The following is a 21,914-nucleotide window of genomic DNA, read 5'->3' as shown; positions in this document are numbered from 1 at the left end:
TCACCGTCAAAGTATTAACTAGATCAATATATAATATGGTTATGGTGTAGTACTACTCTAGTACTAGTCTACTTCTTCTATTGAGGTTTGAGTCACTCTACATTATTTGCATCAAATGATTTTGGGTAATACGGGGTATGGTTTTTGGTCCCCAACCACAAATCACATATGCGGTTGACGCCCTACATACTTATGTGGCGCCGTGCTTCAGCCGGCCCCATTATAACGCCTTTTTTAAAAAAAAAATTATGGAGTATTGTTACTACGTTCATTTTATGATTATATTATTATCGTATGGAATATTAATAATGGTTAGATTTTTACACTATTTATTTGTGTATTAGCATTTTTTATTTATCATGAAAAGATTTTATACATTGATAAGATGGTGTAATTTGTTTGGACGGTAGAGGGGACTTTTTTTATCTTTTCGAATTAACCAAACTTATTATCGGGATAGAGACACATTGATAGTAGTTTTATTATGGTTCAAACCTAACTTTTATGATCCTGAGAGGCACTTTTCACATTGCATGCACCTTAGTTTTGAATATTTTTCTCGAAACTAAATGAAAATCGTGTATTATTTGTATACCTTTCAAATTTAGAAAATTTTCAACTTTTTATATTTGGACTAAAAAAAGAAGGAAAAAGCTACTCCATTAGACTTTAAGAGACCATGGGAAGCCACTCCAATGTTTTAAACCATCTACTTTGCCTCTAAGTTATCTATCTAGATAATTTAATTATTGGCACATTTTCTTTTATTAACGCGTTTTATTTTAAGGCTTTATGTTACCGATTATTGGAGTTATAAGATTTTAAACAAACTTTTATGAATCCGATATTTTTTCCGTATAATTAGGGTCTGTTCTCTTACGTTGAAATTCAGTTCAATTCAGTTTAGTTCAGCTCAGTTCAGTTCAGCTCCTAATTTCCTTCTCTTATAAAATATTCAGTTCAGTTTAGTTCAACTCCTAATTTTCTTCTCTTATAAAATATTCATTTCATTTCAGTTCAGTTCAGTTCAGCTGAGTTCAGTCAATGAAAACAAGCTCTTAGTTGAGTTTTTGACATCAAGTGTTGGAACTCAAAAGTCCTTGATTTCATGTATTATATAGTCTTTAATATAGAAACATGTAAATTTAGGATTGGCTTACAAAGTTAAGGTGCTACCCACTATAATCAATTGGTCATATGTATATAGGTGTACGTATTTTAAGAATTGGGTGCTTTGAGTGTCCATGCCTTGCACATGCCTGACTTTGGTTTATGCTTAGGCGGCCCTTGGCCCTTGTTACCATGAATAATGCAAATAAGCAATTCAACTTGTTTGGATAACCTAATTTAATTTAATTATGTACGATATTCTTTATTTTATAGCTTAAATATACTATTTTGGTTTTTATAAATAAAATTTATTTATAATAAATTATTAAATGTCTAAACTAATCAACACGGAAAGACAATAACAATCGAGACATTTTTTATATTATACAAAATTCAAAAAGCACACATTCATGAAAAATTATTACTCTATTCAATTATACATTTCACATCAATCAATTACACAAATAATTTATAAATGCATAAAGGACTTGATTGGAAGATTTTTCAGCATTGATCCATCTACAGCTAAATAAAAATATAATCATGCACAAGAATGAAAGAGATAGGGGATAAGGGAGAGGTATTTGAAATTGATACAAATTAAAAATGGTGAGCCCCTTAACACAATAGCTATAGCTCACCTCACAATGGGAAACGACTAACGAGTCGTTTTTATTTTTTGTGGGTCCAAATTTGAGGAACAAAAGCGAGTGGGACAGTGAAGCCACTAGCTTACAAAACACACACACTCGTGCAAATGGATGGATTTTTAGATGTACATCACCCTAAACTTTCCAACTGATTATTGTTTATCATACATGTACACTATAGTTTAAAATCCAAATCAATTTCAAAACTTAGTGGAAAAACATTGTATTATTTGTGTGACCAACCCTCTTGGATTATTTCCTTGTTAAGTCCCTTTCCATACAAACACACATACAAAAAAAAATGTATGGATTCAAACGAACAATGAATATATTTATTGATCTGTTATATAATATTATTATTACAATCAATATCTATTAATCTGACTATATACACTCTTTTTCAAAAAATAGTTGAAATACTATTTATTTTCTTTTACATATCACCATAAATGTATCATTGATGAGTATTAATCATATTATTAGAACACAAAATAATATCATAATTGTGCTATACATGATGTTTTGTCTTTTTAACAAGTATTAAAGGGTAGTTATGTGCTTGTCCGAAACTCCTAACCACCCTATATATATACTTGCATAGTTGCATGCATCATCTAATATTGAAGGGTATTCCGTGCAATTGGTGTTTCTTTTGTATCCATAAGTTTGCTTTTATGGTTACTCACAATCGTATCATTGAGTGATTGAGATCTTATGTCCCTATCTATTTGTCCAACCCTCCTCCCTTCCCCTTTCTCTTTCGATGATGAAGAGGCATCGTCTCATTATAATGAATGTTACTTCATTTGAATGTAGGCGTCTCGTCCTTTACTTTCTAAATTAAGTGAATATGCTAAGTCATTATTTATCTCAATCTATGACAATGAAAATAACTAAATTTTTTTTTCCTACACAAAATGTACTCTTCATAATTGACATTGCAACATCTATACAAAATTTTCGACACATAAATAAGGTTCTCAATTACTCATCATCGGGGATCGAATAATACTCAATACAAGTACAATGTAAATTTAATTTATTAACCGACTCTAATTCTAAATTAAATGCTAGCTTAATTTCAAAATTTTACAAAATAAGTATCAAAGTCATTATTTTCTTAAAAAAAAGGACGACATGAAAGGTAAATTATTTAAAATTTAATTTTAAAAAAATATGTTTTTCATGAAAGCAAGTATACATACATATGTAATTAGATTTCGATCTTGTGCGTATATATATAAGTGTATACTTCGTATATTACAAGTTCAACTATAACTTAATTTATTTTCCAAAAAAAAAAAAAACTATAACTTTATTCAACAATATATGATAAATAAATAAATAAAATAAAAATTTATAAGATTGAAAGCCAAATTGCCGACTTTACAATAGTCAATAGGTAGATTAGGACTTGACCTTACAATGGAGGTGTACGGATTCATTTTGAGGAGTGAAGAGATGAAGTTGTCCAATATTACTACAACCACATGTTTCCTTATCATCAATATACTTCAATTTTGATACTTATAATGAATGAAAAAAAGAAATAAAATTCCGTTATATTGCTCACATACAAATATACAATTACAAACCAATAGAACAATAATAAAAGCAAATTGTATATATAGGAGTAGTACAATTTTAAGATAATTATTTGCTAAATATATATTGCATGCTTTGTGTGTCCAATCCCTTTCCACGGATCTGTATACGGATCCTCCCTTTTGTTCTGGTCACTATCCCAATATAAACTTTTGTGCCACACCATGACAAACTCATTCCTCTCGCCTGATGCTACTTGCTTCTCACCCATACACTATTTTTTTCCCTACTCATATATTATAATCGTATTAAAAATGATAATTATTGATGATTTCTATTTTTCTTCGAATTATTCTATTTGATAAACGTAACTCATCAAGTCATATGGTTTTGAGATGAAACCTCCTTTGAACTTGTAAAGTGGACTCTCTCTCGATTGGCGCTTGTAGCTCAAACCCGTATTTAACAATATTCAGTTCATTAATTACTTGATGAATAAATGTGTCATGCAACGACAATCATGATGAAACAATAATCATATAATATAGTATATGCTATGGACTATGGAGTACTTAGTAAGATAATAAAGAATTCATAATCGACCTAATATATAATTGAAACAAATTAGTATGTAGTTAGAGTGATATAAATTTGACCATCATGCATCAGTATTCAGTAACTAGGGGTTCGTTTGGCACCTCTATGGTTTTCTGTTTTTTGGTTTTTTGTTTTCTAAAAGTATATGATATGTGTCCCATAATGAATCAAAAATTATACTACCTCCGTTTATTTTTATGTGCAACTTTGAGTGATAATACGGTTCACGAGGCAAAAGATTGAAGAGTAAATATTAGGAGAAGTTAGTGGGTTTAATTAAAAAGCAAGGAGAGAGAAAGTGTGGACCACACTTTTTGTTTGTGGTGGGAAAGTTTGGCAGAAAAAACCAAAGCATAATTTCCCACCCAAAACCCACCGAAAATTTGGGGTGAAATTTTACTTTCCCCCTCCTTTTTTAAAAATTTCATACCAAAGTCAAATTTTCCCAAAAAATTTAGGAGGCTATAAATACAGCCATGCCCCCATTTAATGTCACTATTCATTCAAGCATTTAAGGAGGGAATAAATCATCCTCCATTGTCAGGCATTAATTACAATCAACATTGTTTAAAGGTGGGTGAAACATTCCACCAAAAACACAGTTTCATCCACAAAAGCTTATCAAATCCTAGGTTAGAATAATTACACACTAACTACTCCTTAAAACTTTACAAAAAACAGGGGTGCTCTGTTGTCCTTCATGCACAGGTGGGTGTAGTCTTCATCTTCAACCCACACAACTCAGCAGGGCCCTGACTTCATCCTCCCTGTGCTGGAAAAGAGGAATGGCAGAAATTGATGACTCTGTTTTTTTTGATATTGAACACATTCTCAATGAAGAAGAGCTAGCAGAGCTGTGGTTCGAGGAAGAAGAAGAAATGCAGGATGCAGGAATATGGGAGTACAACTCAGAAGATGAAATGCAGGATGGCAACCAAGAAGAACAGCAACAGCAGCCACAGACAGAAACTAATGTTCTCAACACACAAATGCAACAGCAAGGTCATGAAGGGACTGGTCTTGTATGCAGAAAACAATTAACTTTGCAGCAAAGAAGAAAGATTGTTGATGCAATTTTGCTGAAAATGAGCAATGGGACTTTACCAAGGGGTCACATGAAGCAATTAGCATCTGAATTTAATGTCCACAAATCAACAATCACAAGAATCTTTTCAGACATAAAAAAAACAGCTGGCAACAGGGGACTTGATTGATGTCAGGACCAAAAAATTTGGCAAAACAGGGAGAAAGCCAATGGAGATTTCTGATGAAACTCTCCAGTCAGTCCCATTACATTTAAGGCAGACAGAAAGAAGCTATGCAGGAGCATTGAAGATCAGTCTAACTACAGTTCACAATTTGAAGAAAAGAGGCAGGCTAAGAACACACACATGCTGCAACAAACCATTGCTCACATCAGACCACAAGGTTGCCAGACTAAGATGGATTTTGTCACATATAAATCCAATTACAGGGAATGAGGACCCCACATTTGTTGACATGAGGAATGTCATACACTGTGATGAAAAGTGGTTCTACTTGAACCCTGACAAAAGGAGGTTCTACCTACTGCCATGTGAGGAGGATCCCTATATGGCAGTTCAGTCAAGAAGATTCAAACTAAAGGCAATGTTCATGGCAATCATAGGGAAGCCATTATATGGCATAAATGGGGAAGTTTTACATGATGGAAAGTATGGCATCTTTCCATTCACTGTCCAGCAAGTAGCACAGAAAGCAAGCAAGAAAAGACCAAGAGGGACCATGGAAACCAAGGCACTCCAGAACATAAACAGAGAAGTAATCAGAGAGATGCTGCTAACAAAGGTTATTCCAGCAATCATATCAAAGTGGCCTGAAGGTCTGCCCAAGGATGTGGTCATCCAATGGGACAATGCAAGGCCACACCAAGTTCCTACAGATGATGAGTTTGTGGCAGCAACAACAGCTAATGGCTTTAACATTCAATTTGTTTTCCAGCCAGCACAGTCTCCTGATTTGAATGTCCTTGACTTAGGGCTATTTAGGTCTATACAATCATTGCAATATCAGTCTTTTCCTAGGGACTTAGAGGAGCTAATTCAAAAGGTCAAACAGTCTTATGACACTTTCAACCCTCATGTAAACAAGTACATCTGGGTTACATTGCAAAAGTGTATGATTAAGATACTCAAGGCAGAAGGTGGTAACAAGTACAAAATACCACATATGAACAAAAAAAAGCTGGAAAACCTAGGTAGTCTTCCAGATTTGGTAGAGGTTCAGAAAGAGGATGTATTGGAGGCTGTGGAGTACCTAAACACCATGTTTAGGCCAGCAAATCAAGGCACTCAAGAAGACACAGAAGATTTGGAGGTGGATGCAGATTAGGGGAGTCTTTACAACAACCAGACAACACATGGACTGCCACACATAACCACTTATCATAGTAAGTTTTATTGGTTTTTTTTTTTCCCAAAAACATTTTGAGCAATCCAGTGGTTAGGTGTATTTTGTTGATTACAATTACCCAAACAAGTCAGGCAGTCTGAAGTATAGTCATTAGATTATCATACATATGGTCTTTTGTAAAGTTTTATGTACTAGTATTTTGTACCCACATTTTTAGTTGATTATGAATGACAAAGATAAACAATTTATGTGGGCACTAAATCCATCAGAGGGTTATAATGTTGAATACTACACATATGCACAAGGGTACCTCAACAACAACAACAACTTTCATGTTGATGGAGCAAATCACCTGTGCATATTGAAATTCATTGGAGTCCCTTCATCATGTGGATATGGGTAAGCTAAATAGCATATCAAAGTAGGGGACTCTTTAATAAACAAGAAACAGAAGGCAACATCATGGGACTCCTTTTAAGGGACTGACTAGGCAACAATGAACATGCACAAGACACCAGCCTCATCATTCATCAATCAAGTCCACACAGCCAGCAATAAAGACAACATGCAACCAGATGTATCAACACACACATGCAACCAGCAATAAATCTCCCAGATGTAACATAACCAACAACCCAACATTACACAGCAAACCCTAGTATCCAGCCTACATCAACACAAACATACAAATAAACCCTAACATTTAACATAATCAACAACCCAACAATAAACAACAACGAGTCAAAGTTACCCATAACAGCAAACCCTTAGCAGCCAGAGTAGATCAACACAACCAACACCCCATCATGAAACCACAACCAGTCAAACAATCCCGCAATAAACAGTGAAACCCTAGTTTCAGCCATAGATCCACCGGCACAAAAATTAGGACTCTTTTAAATTTTAAAAAATTTAAAAAAATTAGGAATAGGAATCGTTACGCAAAGGTCAGTGCTCAGCCTCCTCATCAGAGGACAGCACCACGAGGTCGGACTCCGGCAAATCAGGCAACCCGCGCAAACGCCTCATCGCCACCACCGCAGCCTTCCTCTTTCGCCAAAGCTTCGGAGGAGGCCTGGAAACCTTAGATCCGCGCTTGGGGGTGGGGGAGGGCGCAACACTGACCTCAAAATCGGACTCCAGATCTACATCTTTAACCTGAAAATCAATTTTTTTTTTGGCATGGGACTCGCCTTCACCCTCCTCTTTGTTCGTCTTCTCCCCCTCGTCGATATTTTTCAGGACTTCCCCCAAAGCTTTGAAAGTCGTCGAAGAACAGCAACTAGGGCCTTCCTCAGAGTTGTAAAGGCGGCGAGGAAAATCATTGCCCCTGTTGATGTCGTTAATGAGGGACTTGATGAACCGAGCCTCACTCTGTGAATCTGTGCCAATATAGGCGTCAACAAGTGGATCTAGGTCATGTAACGGAATTGTGAAGTCTGGATGCCTCTCGAAAGGGGAGGGAAAGGGGGAAGACATAATTGTGGGACTCTGAATTCTTCAGGAAAAGGGCGAACGAAACGAAGAAGACGAAGAACAGGAACCCTAGAACACGAAGAACAGGAAAACAAAGAAACTGATCTAGGGTTCTATAGAATTCTCTAGATCAGTTTAGAAAAGGTGGTTGGGAAGATGTAGAGTTGTGTCGGTTGGGGGGTAAATTGGAGGGAGTAATTAGGTTAGGTTAATTTAGGTGTGTTAAATTAAGTTAGGGTTTTGGATAATGAGGGGTAAAAGTAAGATGATTAAATTTTTTAAGTGGGGGTAATATAGTAAATTCAAGGGTTTTTATTTACCAAAAACAGAATGAAAAAGGAAAGTTGCACATAATAGTGAACGGACTAAAATGGCAAAAGTTGCACATAAAAATAAACGGAGGTAGTATAAACTTGTTAAAATTATGATAATTTTGAAAACTGACAACAAAAAAGTGGAAACACCTTTTTCTTGTTTCCTGTTTTTGGTTTTTGGTTTTCAAAAAAAACAGAAAACTTAAAACCAAAACTGATGCCAAACAAGCCCTAGGTTTTTTGTTTTTTGTTTTTTGTTTTTGTTTTTTTTTTTTTTTAGGAAAAATTAATTTAGATCATTTGTGTAGGAGCATTAGAATTTAGAAACAAAACAAATTTGATTAAAGAATTTTTTTTTTTCAATACATCATCAACACTATAAACAGGATATACAAATATGGCATGACGATTGTTGTCCGTACAATTAACTTTCACTAGTTTTGTTTAATTTGGAGTTTTGTTTTTTTTGTTTCTGATTTATTTATTTATACACTTTTTTTGTATAGTCATGATATGGAGTTGCTATTCCTTCGTCACTTGTCTCATTTTTGCTCCAGTACTATTCCTCCAATAATAATAAGCTTCTATATGAATAAATTAAGTCTGTAGTAATATAAGATGAATTTTTCCTTATTCTCTGACATAATATACGCTAACTCATGCAGTCAAGCATAAACTACGACCAACATTATTTTCTTTATATGTGTCAATGGGCGTCATTATAATAAAAGTGTCTAATATGATTATGATTGAAATTAAAATCGTTTTACTGACTGCTTCAGATCATACATTAGGAGATCTAATCAGGTGGGATCTGGTGGTTAGACTTGGTGGCCTTCATAATTTTAATTTGTTTCTTGTTTGCTGACGTTTTTTGTAAAGCAAGTGTACCAAGCATAATACTCCACCATAGATACAATGTATTAGGGTCTGTTCTGATTGAGTGATTGACTGAACTAAGCTGAACTGAACTTATTGGAGTTGAACTGAACTGAATATTTTATGAGAGAAGGAAACTAAGAATTGAACTGAAATAAACTTATTAGAGCTGAATTGAACTAAACTAAACTGAAAATAAGCTGAAAAAAACATGCCCTTAAATATGCTACTATGTGAGAGTCAGAGAGTGAGGGATAACTAACTCAAGTGGTTAAAGTTTTCCTTCCACTTTTCAGGAGATCTCATAATCGATTCTCTTCATACACATGAGAGATAGCAAAAACACCGATTAAATTACTCATATGTACATGTGATAAACTATGACGAATGAGATAAGCTTGTAGACGTATATGCACACTATATGTCGTATGTCGTCTATACAAAGAAATCTATACGGTTCCCTGGACAAAATGTTAGATACTTGTATGCACGGTCGTTTGATACTTGGATCTACTGACTTCATCTGATTATTATTAGAGGATAGAATAATAATCTAGTACTCTTTATTAACTCAAATATCTTGGTTTTTCTTCATCGTCAATTATTAAAACCGAAAGATCTTGCTATCATGTTCATAATTATCGAGAAATGAAAACAAAAAAATATAAATTATAGCAAATAAATATGGAATAATCAACCAAGGACCAAGCCAAAACTTATGGAAACCAATTGGTGCACGTTTCCCACTTCTAGCATGTAGTATTTGCAGTTCACTTTGATGCTCAATCATTGAATTTAAGAAAATCGGTCAAATATTTAATTTTATCATATAGTAGTATAAGTAAATAATATATTAACACTAAATTATTTTAAAATTTATCATATTTATTAGCAACAAATTGTAAAGGGTATTTGTGGCAATTGTAAACTCCACCCGTGCATGCATGAATGTCAACCCAATGCTTATTAATGCGTAGTTTTGTTAATATAATTTGATGATGTGATTAGCATATAATTTATATCATTATATACAAATGGCCTCATAGTTGAATGACAAGTTTAGTTGTCTTATGTGAATCAATGAGATCCCACACACATTTCTCTAATAATTTGTCATTTGATAGTCAATCTTCCATATAAAACACTCGTACTCCTCCTTTTCGGATTAGTTTGTCTTTAATTGTCAAACTTATACAGATTTCATATTGACAAAAATTTGGCAATCAGTGTTGTCGAGTTCGTAATCAATTATTGGTTGTTAGCTTGTTTACTTGACTTGTGTTTTTATTTCATCTGCTAATTGGTAGTAATACTGTACTAGTTAAGTCCTTTATTGTTTCAGGATAAGATATAGCAAATATTGATTGTTTACAAAGGTTATGTTTGACAATAAATCATCAATGATTGATTAAGAAAAAAATACTCCGTAATAACGATAAGGAGCTAAATTTGATACTTGTAAATAGATTGAGCTCAGTTTATGGTTATCAAAGTAACTAAATCAGTGTATTTTTTACTTAATATTTTTTTTAAAGCTTGGATAAAAAGATAGCCTAGTAGTTTTAATTATAGCAAAGAAAATAAATAAGATTTTAAAAATTAAACATAGTCTAAGCTAAGGCCCTATTCTTTTGAATTTCTGGGCAGAACAAGGGTTAACAAGGCATAATTTCTTACATTGCAGAGCAGAGCAACTGAAATGAACATGACCTAATTTGTATCAATCACCCCATTACACTAATTCATCCCAACCCACCCATTAATCAAGCCCAAACAGTGCATGCGAACAACCAACTTAAGGCAAATCAGGAGATACATTGTAGTATTAAGGACTCGTTCTCTTACGTTGAAATTCAGTTCAGTTCAGTTCAGTTCAATTCAGCTCCTAATTTCCTTCTCTTATAAAATATTCATTTTAGTTTGGTTCAGCTCAATTCAGTTCAGTTCAGCTAAGTTCAATTCAGTTCAGTTTAGCTGAATTCAGTCAATGAGAACAGACCCTAACTCATATTAGAAAATTTTAAACCAGATTACATCAAACTAACATTAATAAAGTTAGATCAAAACACCTTATTTTATTAATTTGAATACCTATAATATACGAGTAACTTTGACAGTAGTATTGTAGAGCTTGTGATTTTCAGACCCTTATTTCACGTACTTGTCTTTCTAATTGGGAATGATGCATGACCATGTGCATGTGACTTTCTTCTCTTCCTTTACCCCTTTCACCTCACAAGTTCAATAGTAAACCATTAAAAACTACACGTCTACATTAAACCTTGTATTGACCTTGATTTCCTTTTTTTTTTCAATTTCATATATCTCCTTATAAAAAAAACATAAATAATACATAATACATTATCAGGTTATTTCGTTGGTATTATAGGGACTACTTAATCAGTGTTCCAGGAGTTATTTCATTAGTATTAGAGATTACTCAATCAATGTTATAAGGAGTACAAAAATTACTCAATCAGTGTTGTAGGGGTTATGTTATTCTTTTACAAACAATTACATGATATGGGTAGCCACACAAAAAACGCGCATAGGGGAAAAAAGGAAAAAGTAGCCCATTGATTGATTAAAGAAGTGAAAACTGTAAAATGTAATTAATTAATAATATTGTAATCAACTGTCAACATCCTCCCCATATCTCAATCTCTTTCTGTGTGTTTCCATCCACACGTGTGCACTATTACATATAACAACAAAAGTTTTTACAGATGAGCAGACTCTTGAAAGACTTGAAGAGTTGTCATTTTATTATTCCTTATTCCTTTTTTTATTTTATTATTAATTTTTGTTTATTAATTTAGGTTCCTTCAACATGATAATTTGTTACTACAACGTACCAAGTTAATTGTTGTTAATGGTGGTTTAGCTAACAAGATTAATGGACAGTAAAACAATATATGCATGAGCTCAATGTATTATACTACTATAAAAGTTGATTGAAATGTCATATCTTTGAATAAATATAGCATGGAATTTTTTTGGAGTATTTGAATAAATATAGCATGGATTTTTTTTTTTTTATATTTCAAATATTTTACAATTTTTTCTTATTGCCTCTCTTTGCCTATCTTCTCTTCTATTCAATCATTCTTACTTTATGAGAATTTTTCGTGTTACTTTCAATTTAATTTCTTTAGTCACTACTAATCTATACTCGTATTGAAACAAAATTTCTTTTTAGTTATCTTTGTGTCAAAAGTAACTCATACTTTTTGAGGGGTGACAGATATTTGGGATTTTATTTTACTAAAAAGAAATAAATCATAGTTTTTGTGAGGTGACAGATTTTTTGGGATTTTGTTTTAATAAAATGAAACAAATCAATTCAGATTACATGTAATCCTATATCTCCATGATATTATAATCCTATATCTCCATGATATTATAATCCTATATCCCCATGATATTTTTCTAACTAAAAATAACCATGATAAGTTTCCAGCTAAAAAATGATCACAATTATGATGTCGAACATTTCAGCTCACAATTAATTCTTTCACACATTTAGCTAACACAGAATGTAAGATATATACGTAATATCAACTTACATTGTTTTCGGGTCAATTCTCTATTACACATATCATAAATAGAAACGCTAATTTACTTTATAAATTATAATGGTTTAGAACTCTATCCTATACTATCTCTCTCAATTCATTATTATCAAAATATAGTTTTTCTTTTTCCTTTTTTTAAAAAATAAAAATAAAAATCCAATTTAAAGATTTAATATCAAAGTAGATTGCCATCTATCTATGATAAACCTACACAATATTCCCATCCCAATGACAAAATATAGGATACAATACATTTATTAAAATAGGAAACACTACTAACTAGGAAAAACAACCTTATGGTAATACTATATAGGATTGTGCCCATCCATAGCTAAGGTTGGTGCATGATTTTGGCCCTATATGACCCCCTCATCACCCCTTTAAAAGGCCTATATATACACCTTCTTTCACCTCACCCTCCTTAGTTCTTAAAACCAACTCTCCATTTCTCTCTCTAAACCATCTTTCTCTCTCCTCTCTCACTTTTTTTTCTCTCTCTCTCCTCATTTGAGCAACAAAGGGAGTTTCTTAGAGAGAGAAAGGAAAAAAATCATAAAAATGGCTTTTTTTATTGTAGTTTTTGCTGTGATTTTCAGCTTGTTTTGCTTCTCATCTGCTTTGTTAAGATGGAATGAACTTAGGTATAGGAAGAAAGGTTTACCTCCTGGTACAATGGGCTGGCCTATTTTTGGTGAAACTACTGAGTTCCTTAAACAAGGCCCTAACTTCATTAAAAACCAAAGATCAAGGTTTGTTCCTCTTCTTAAAACAGAGTCCTCTGTTTTCCCCTGTTTTTCATTAAGATTATCCCCTGTTTTTCCTGACCTCCCTACCCTTGTCTCTAAAAGTTCTTTGTGTTTCGACAATGATTATCTTACATTAACGTCAAAACAGGAAGAACTTTTAAAAACGATATTTTTCCTCTAGGTGACTATTGTTTGACCAAGATTATAACTTTATTAATTATATATATATTTTTATTTTTTTTAGATATGGGAATTTCTTCAAGTCCCACATATTAGGGTGCCCAACGATAGTGTCAATGGATCCAGAGTTAAACAGGTACATACTAATGAATGAATCAAAAGGGTTAGTACCAGGGTACCCACAGTCAATGCTAGACATTCTTGGGAAATGTAACATTGCTGCTGTTCATGGCTCCACTCACAAGTACATGAGAGGTGCCCTTCTTTCTTTGGTCAGCCCCACTATGATTAGAGATCATATTCTTCCCAAAGTTGATCACTTCATGAGATCCCATCTTAGTAATTGGCAAGATCATGTCATTGACATCCAAGAAAAGACTAAGGAGGTCAGTTCCTCTATCCCCCTCCTTTACTTTTTCCTTTCCTCACTCATTATGTCTCCTTTACTCGACCGTGTGTGTGTAACATTACACATACGAGGTTGAAAATGAAGAGTCCGAGTAACATAACGGTATAACGTATTGATTGACATTAATAGTTGCATGTGTTTATTTGTGTTCAGATGGCTTTCTTATCTTCCTTAAAGCAAATTGCTGGGATTGAATCAAGCTCAACTGCTCAGGAATTTATGTCTGAATTCTTCAAGCTTGTTGTAGGGACTTTGTCTCTCCCTATTGACCTCCCCGGCACCAACTATCGTAGGGGTTTTCAGGTAATTTCACCATTACACAATAAATCTTGTAAAAAACTAAATTATTATTGGTTCATTTTTGTAATTAAAAATAAATAAATAAATAAAATAAAAAACAGAATGATTGATTATGTTTGACCTTTTTGTGTTATTACAGGCAAGGAAGGTGATAGTGAATATTTTGACACAACTTATTAAAGAAAGAAGAGCAACAGAAAGAACAGAAGTTGATATACTTAATTGTCTCTTAAAAGAAGAGGAAAATAAGTATAAATTAAGTGATGAAGAGATCATTGATCTCATCATTACTCTTGCATATTCTGGTTATGAAACTGTCTCCACTACTTCAATGATGGCTGTCAAGTACCTTCATGATCACCCCCATGTTCTAGAAGAGCTAAGAGTAAGCTATACTCGTACTTCTTTTCGGAATCAGTTGTCACATTGTCGTAACCTCTCGTTGTTGTCGATCAAAGTCCTAACAATCTATGTGTCATTTTTTGTAGAAAGAGCATTTGGCAATCAGAGCAAAAAAGAAGCCAGAGGACCCAATTAATTGGGAAGATTACAAGTCTATGAAATTCACTAGAGCTGTAAGAACAATAGTAAACTATACAGTACTTTACTACATTAATTTTTGTTTAATTTGTTTTTAACATATGATCTAATTCATCTATTTACTTTAACAGGTGATATTTGAGACATCAAGATTAGCAACAATTGTTAATGGAGTATTGAGAAAAACAACAAAAGATATGGAAATAAATGGTGGGTTTATTTGACATAAAATCATATTATAATTTTTTATTTTTAATGCATAAATATGTGATTAGCCCATGTTACTAGTCATTTAATTATGGACTGCCTTTTTGGTGGGTTGATATGCTCAAGGTGGCTAAGAAGTTAGAATTAAGTTACACTTTATTACAACTTTGGAAATATAAAATGTAAAAGACCATACTTATTGTGAACTTTTGGGTTAATCAAATCCTTTTTTTAAAGTGGGCCCTATAATATTTTGATCCACATGGTCTGCCTATAATTCTGACCCATTTAGGCCCATAGCTTTTGGTGCACATTGCATAATTCTATAAGGAGATCTTCATATATAATCATATAAGGTTAACTTTTATTTTGCTCCTATTTGCTTAAAGTCAACATGCTATGTTATGTTACATGCACTTATATTTCACTCTCAATAAAGTTGTGTATATAAAGTATGATGGCTCTAAGACTTTTAAAACCAACGTGCACATGTACATGAGTTTTAATCATCGATTTTGGACATAGAAACTTACCTTGTCCTGTGTTTACTCTCTATACGTGCTTAATTTTTAAGTACTCGTATTAATTACTAACGAAATTGTATTACAAAATATCAGGTTTCGTGATCCCGGAAGGATGGAGAATTTATGTATATACAAGAGAAGTAAATTATGATCCATACTTGTACCCTGATCCATTGTCATTCAATCCATGGAGATGGATGGTAAGCGAACAAATTCATTAATCAATTCGACCTACCATTAGCAACTAATTAATTTGATAATTAATTAATGTACATTTTTATTCACATGTTTTTATTACATGATATTCAGGATAGGAGCTTGGAGTCACAGAATTACTTTCTAATATTTGGAGGTGGGACAAGGCAATGCCCTGGCAAGGAATTAGGAATTGCTGAAATTTCTACATTCCTTCATTATTTTGTAACAAGATACAGGTAAAAATATTCATTAATCAATATAAACCTTATATTAATTACTACTATATGTCAAATGAAAAAAAAATGTAATTAAAAACTGACTAATTTGCTCAAATTTTGCAGATGGGAAGAAGTTGAGGGTAACAAGCTTGTCAAGTTCCCTAGAGTTGAAGCACCAAATGGATTACGGATTCGAGTTTCGAGTTATTAGAGGGAAAATTGAATTAGACTCCATTGTTAGTGTACAGAATTAGCACAGGCAGATGAGATTAGGGATTTTTTGTACAATAATTCCCTAACATCTAACACATTTGTAGAATTTATAATGAAATATAACATTCATTTTATGAGGTGCCCTGATTGTTTCTCGTGTTCTTTTAATTTAACTTGTAATTTTTAATTAAAAACTTTGTACACCAGTTACAATACATGGGAATATTAACTTGTTGATCGAGAATTATATGTCTTTATTGTCCATTATCGTCCTAAGTTAATAAGATTAATTTTAGGGCCTGTTTTCTTCCGTTGAAATTCAGTTCAGTTCAGCTCAGTTCAGTTCAGCTGTTAATTTACGTTTAATGATATTGCTAATGATATAAAGCCAAATAATAATAATAATAATAATAATAATAATAATAATAATAACAACAACAACAATAATAATAATAATCAATAAGTAATAAATAATAATAATAATAATCATCAATAAATAATAATAATAATAATAATCAATAAGTAATAAATAATAATAATAATCAATAAATAATAATAATAATAATAATAATTGAAATAATAATACTAATAATAATAATCAATAAATAATAATAATAATCATCAATAAATAATAATAATAAAAAATAATAATAATAATAATAATAATAATAATAATATGTACATTTGTATATACACATATGTATAGTAATAAATAATCAATAAATAATCAAAGATCACTAATCCGTAGTTAGAAATCACTAATTAATAAGTTCAGTTCAGTTCAGCTGTGTTCAGTCAATCGGAACAGGCCCTTAATCGATTTTTCATAGATAAAAAGTTCATTCTTGTGAATATAATCGATTATACACCGCTTAAATAGAATCTCAGATCAATTGAATGTTACATCATCCGAACATGATGAACTTTATTTAACCAAAATTAGAACCTTCTATTCACTGTCTTACCATAAAAAAAAAAAAATAATAATAAATAAATAAATAAAAAGCATAAAAATTTAATGGAAACTATTCTCTAATATAATTACTACCATACGGGACCAAATCATATGATAATTTCACAAAGTAATCGTGTCTGACATTTGGACACACACCCATGTCACATTATCACATAACTAACACGTAACACATAAGCATGCAAAGAAGCTAAAAAGATTTAATGAATGAAGTAATGTATCAAGGAATCTCAATGTCAATCTTGAACACTCATCTATAACATAAAAATGTTATGATTTCATACAACAATAACTTCCCATCACAAATAATGATACTCAATATTGGAATAATGATGAAAGTGCATATTTCAATAATTTGGGTGTCCAAAATAAAAATAAAAACCCTTCCAATTTTATTTTTATTTTTTATTTTTTTTAAAAAAAAGAAGAAAAAAAAAAAAAAGTAGTTCTTGATGCTAATGATGTAGAAGTAAGAATGATTGGTTGTATAATCTGATGGGGACCTTGGTACAGTCTGGAAATTGGACCCAGAAGCAAATGCAACCTTACAGTCTGGTCTTAGCTTAAAGCCTTATTGTCCATATTCTCTATGTGTGCTTCCCAAAGTGAATCTCATCCTTTGCCAAATTTTTTTGATCATCATTATATTTGCACTAATTTTATTAATTATCTTACCTTATTATATAATTTATATAAATATTTTGTAGGCTGGAAAGTTATGTCCACAAATGAAAGGTTATCAAATTTATAACAACATTTAAATTTAAATTATAAAGAAAGAGCACAATTAAATTAAAGGAGTGAAGCATAACCCATCTTGTTATAAGAAAGTGCAACAAAATTAGTGTTGAATTTTTTAATTTTCATATTCCTTAAAAGCACACGAATAGGTTTGTTGAATTTGAGCTTCTTTGAAAGCAAGGTATTATGTATTATTATGCACCATGATTTAGATAATGATGTTGCAAGTTGTTTGATCATTTTGTGTCTCCTCAACCTTACAATATTATGATTACGTACATCATGCTTAAAGAATTACTCTATGGTCCTTAATTGTACTCGAAAGGAAGGGACACCGAGGCTTGCCTAGTTTTTAATTGTAAGTTTGTAACACAACGATATTATGTAAATGCTTAAAATGGATAGCAAGCGATTATTGTAGAAAACTAGAAATATTGGAGATTTATTTTAGAGAAGCAATTTGAAAATCCGAAAAACTAACAAGACATATAATCTCCTTCATAAAATCCTATACATAATCACCAACCCTCTAAGCTCATAATCCGTCATTTTTGTGAACTTCATAATTAACCAATAACATATCATAACTTTCAACATTATTTTTATTATATCAATATGAGTACATTATATAATATTCTTGATTTTCTTTTTTTTTTTTTTTTTTTTTTTAAAAAAAAAAAAAAATGTGAAGCACAATTTTGGGTAAATTTTTGGCCCAATCATGTAAACGCAACCTGATGATTGGGCCCTTTTTAATATTAATCAGCCCAATTTAAATTTAACTTTCGGTAATTGACTTTGGATCAAGTAAAGTTGGCTACCTTCAACTTTTACGGGCTATAATTGGGCTATTTTTTACGATGTCAAGGTTTTATAATTGGGCTTTATTGGGTCAACTACAAACCTTTTAAAGAATAAGGCTCATTTAAGTATCCAGTTGTCTAGGCAAGAGATATTGCGTAACGACCAATTCGCACGTATAACGTATGAGGTAGGAATGTAGGATTACGGACTAACGTTTGACCAAAATTCAAAATGGTATGGTACCAAATATTCCAAGGTCAAACCATATAATGCACATGATTCTTACTCCACGACCTAACATTTGACTATGATAGAAACATTTTGAGGGCGGCAGGGCTATTTTGTTTTTCATAATTTTATTAGGTGTTTCTCGGAAATAATTTAATACTTTTTCTGTTTTTTTAGTTGTATTCACGTTTGTCAATGCACTAATTCACTTATTTATATCTTTAATTAGCGATAAGCAAAAATTATATATGTTGATGTTTGGAAAATATAAATTGTGACGAATTTAACAAGATTTCACTTGACTATTTTTTTCTTCACATAAACCACAAAATATGATCAAAGGAAGGTGTGTGAAAAGTGTTAAAGTCAAAATGTGTCAACTAATAAAAAAGGGTGATAATATAAGAACAAACAATTAGAAAGTACTCTAATTGATTTCCTTCCAGTCAGAAGTTAGTATCGGAATTTGCTTTATAGTCATGCCTCACGTAGTAACCAACTAACCATGCATGTGTGTTACTAATCTTACTATCACATAATTGATAATGTGTTAGGAATATAGGAAAATATATTATTGTGATATATTTTCCATATAGATCTTATGATATTATAATTAGGATAATAATATATCTTAGTGATATTCTAAGATAGATTTATGGAAGTTTATATGATAGAGTTTTATATTGTGTAGGTTATCTTTTGTAGGCTATAAATATTAGCCAAGATCATCAATACAATTCAAGCTATTCTCTCATAAATAATTTGTCATGGTATCAGAGCAGGTTAAATTTTGGGATCGTTCACACAAATTCTCCCCCTGCCGGTGGGTTAGAATATTAAACCCACCGGTGGGATTCATAAATTTGCTTCCACTATGCAATAGTATTGCTCTTTGAAATTTTTATTTTTTGATTTAATCATATTTTTTTTATGGAATAACCATGTGATACGTGGGTTATTATTGGAATGATCATGTGTGATTTGGCTAGGTTGCAGTGTTTGAGTGTGCTTCCTCCATTATTGCATCTCTATGGAGATGAAGAAAAGCCACGTTTGGCGTTTTTATTTATTCAAAAAAAGAAAAATTGCAAAAGAACACGGACACCAGCAAAGGGCCTGGCAAAGAAGATCACGGACACCAGCAAAGGGCCGTGGCAAAGAAGATTACGGACACCAGCAAAGGGCCGTGGCAAAGAAGACCACGGACACCAGCAAAGGACCGTGACAAAAGACCACGGACACCAGCAAAGGGCCGTGACAAAAGACCATGGACACCAGCAAAGGGCCGTGGTAGCAAAAGTTCTTTTTTTTTTAAATAAAAAAAAATTGAAGGCGACATCAACAGAGTAGTGCAACTCGATCGACTTCAACAAAGTGCGAATTTCCAATCGTAACGTTTGTGTTACCGTCGTTACGATTGCGGGAGGGTGTTAGGAATATAGGAAAATATATTATTGTGATATATTTTCCATATAAATCTTATGATATTATATTTAGGATAATAATATATCTTAGTGATATTCTAAGATAGATTTATGGAAGTTTATATGATAGAGTTTTATATTGTGTAGGTTATGTTTTGTAGGCTATAAATATTAGACAAGATCATCAATACAATTCAAGCTATTTTCTCATAAATAATTTGTCATAATGATATGAAAACTTTTAAACCCTAAACTTCCACGAGGATGCATGATTTTAACCAATATGTTTTATATTTCATGAGAAAGGTTTTATTGATATTAGTGCGTGGTTAGCGGAAGTGTCATCTAGTACATGAATTAGTAGTTAATTATATCACATTTACGTACTAATGACTAATCACACCCTTGAAGAGTACATCACTAATTTCATTAGAAACACGATCTCTATAAGCTGAAATTCATAATCTGAAAGTTGCAAAAATGAATTTGAGATGTATTAGAAGGTATATACATTGTCCATTTCTTAGTACATACAACATTGAATCTTTTTAAGTGCTCTTCTTCAACTTTGACCTAATTTAATTGCTAACAAATAAATTGCAATTAAATTAGGTTAAAGTTGAAAAAAACACTCTCGTTAAAAAAAATGACCTAATTTAATTGCTAACAAATAAAACTAAATGTCATTATTCTATTTATTATTGGTTTGATCCTAATGCATAATTTAATATCATACATTAACTTTTAATAATTAAATTAAAAATAATAATAATACGGAGTAGATATTAATGATCGAATTTAATATTTAATTAGTGCAAAAAAAAAAGAAAAAAAAAACTAGCATGCAATTAGAAACAAAGGAAATATTCCGTACTACATAATAAAAGTACATGTTACGCTTTCATTTTTTTTTACACAAAACTACTCTGTACATGCATGCTTAGAGAGCCACAAGATTAGATTATGAGCATCAATCTCAATAACATCACTTAAAATCAAATCAAAAGGAGAGCTCTAACTATTTGAGCTATCCCTCACTCCATACATGCTTCCATAGTTGGAGAAAAAAAAAACACTTTACGTTGAAGAAGTTACCAAGAAGGTAGCAAATTAAAATTTTATTACCCAACCGACTGTTTCAATGCACATACATAAATATATTAGTCCTTGACTAGATATTGACACATCATAAACATTTGAAAATTAAGAATGTTAAAAGTACTTCAAAATTAGATCTAAGCCAATAAGATTTGGACAAATATAAATATATAGACAAAACATTGTTCAAGGATTAAGAAAAGTGTCACCCACACCGCAAGTTACTCCTCAATCTTTTGAAGTGCGACAAAACCAATTAATTTTCCCACTTTCGTAGAATCCTAGTACTAAGTACTTGTTCTTTTCTCTTTCACTTTCACTTTGTCCAAGTCTAAGTTAACCTAACTTTCTAGTTTACTTCCACTCTCAATTTCCAACTTATATTCCACTCTTTTCTGCGTGTCTTCGATTGCTAGCTTGATTATCAACATGACTTTGAGTCCACATGCAATCATAATATAGCCGTAGTAAAAAATAAATAAATAACAACAAAAGAATTAGCTATTACTCTCGGTAAAATTTGATAATATTTGCATCACTTGATAAGTTTGATGATTAGGTAACGAGTTAAATA

At 31.9% G+C, this 21,914-nt stretch overlaps 2 protein-coding genes across 2 annotated transcripts; both read left to right on the top strand.

Moving 5' to 3' along the window:
* The first annotated feature begins 5,156 nt into the window (after positions 1 to 5,156).
* Positions 5,157 to 6,272, top strand: LOC110705280. Its single transcript, XM_021883122.1, has one exon. It carries the CDS (start codon positions 5,157 to 5,159, stop codon positions 6,270 to 6,272), a length of 1,116 nt encoding a protein of 371 aa, XP_021738814.1.
* A 6,541-nt stretch (positions 6,273 to 12,813) lies between these two features.
* On the top strand, positions 12,814 to 16,215 carry LOC110705784 (cytochrome P450 85A-like). The gene is made up of 9 exons (XM_021883719.1): positions 12,814 to 13,286; positions 13,528 to 13,849; positions 14,026 to 14,175; positions 14,312 to 14,557; positions 14,661 to 14,747; positions 14,844 to 14,922; positions 15,537 to 15,643; positions 15,753 to 15,877; positions 15,983 to 16,215. Exons 1-9 carry the CDS (start codon positions 13,096 to 13,098, stop codon positions 16,068 to 16,070), a joined length of 1,395 nt encoding a protein of 464 aa, XP_021739411.1. The 5' UTR covers positions 12,814 to 13,095; the 3' UTR covers positions 16,071 to 16,215.
* Positions 16,216 to 21,914: the final 5,699 nt, after the last annotated feature.

Source organism: Chenopodium quinoa, unplaced genomic scaffold (genome assembly GCF_001683475.1).
Source record: "Chenopodium quinoa cultivar QQ74 unplaced genomic scaffold, ASM168347v1, whole genome shotgun sequence".
Taxonomy (NCBI): Eukaryota; Viridiplantae; Streptophyta; class Magnoliopsida; order Caryophyllales; family Amaranthaceae; genus Chenopodium; species Chenopodium quinoa.
The sequence above is the reverse complement of the archived record's forward strand: the minus strand, read 5'-3'. Positions and strand labels throughout refer to the sequence as shown.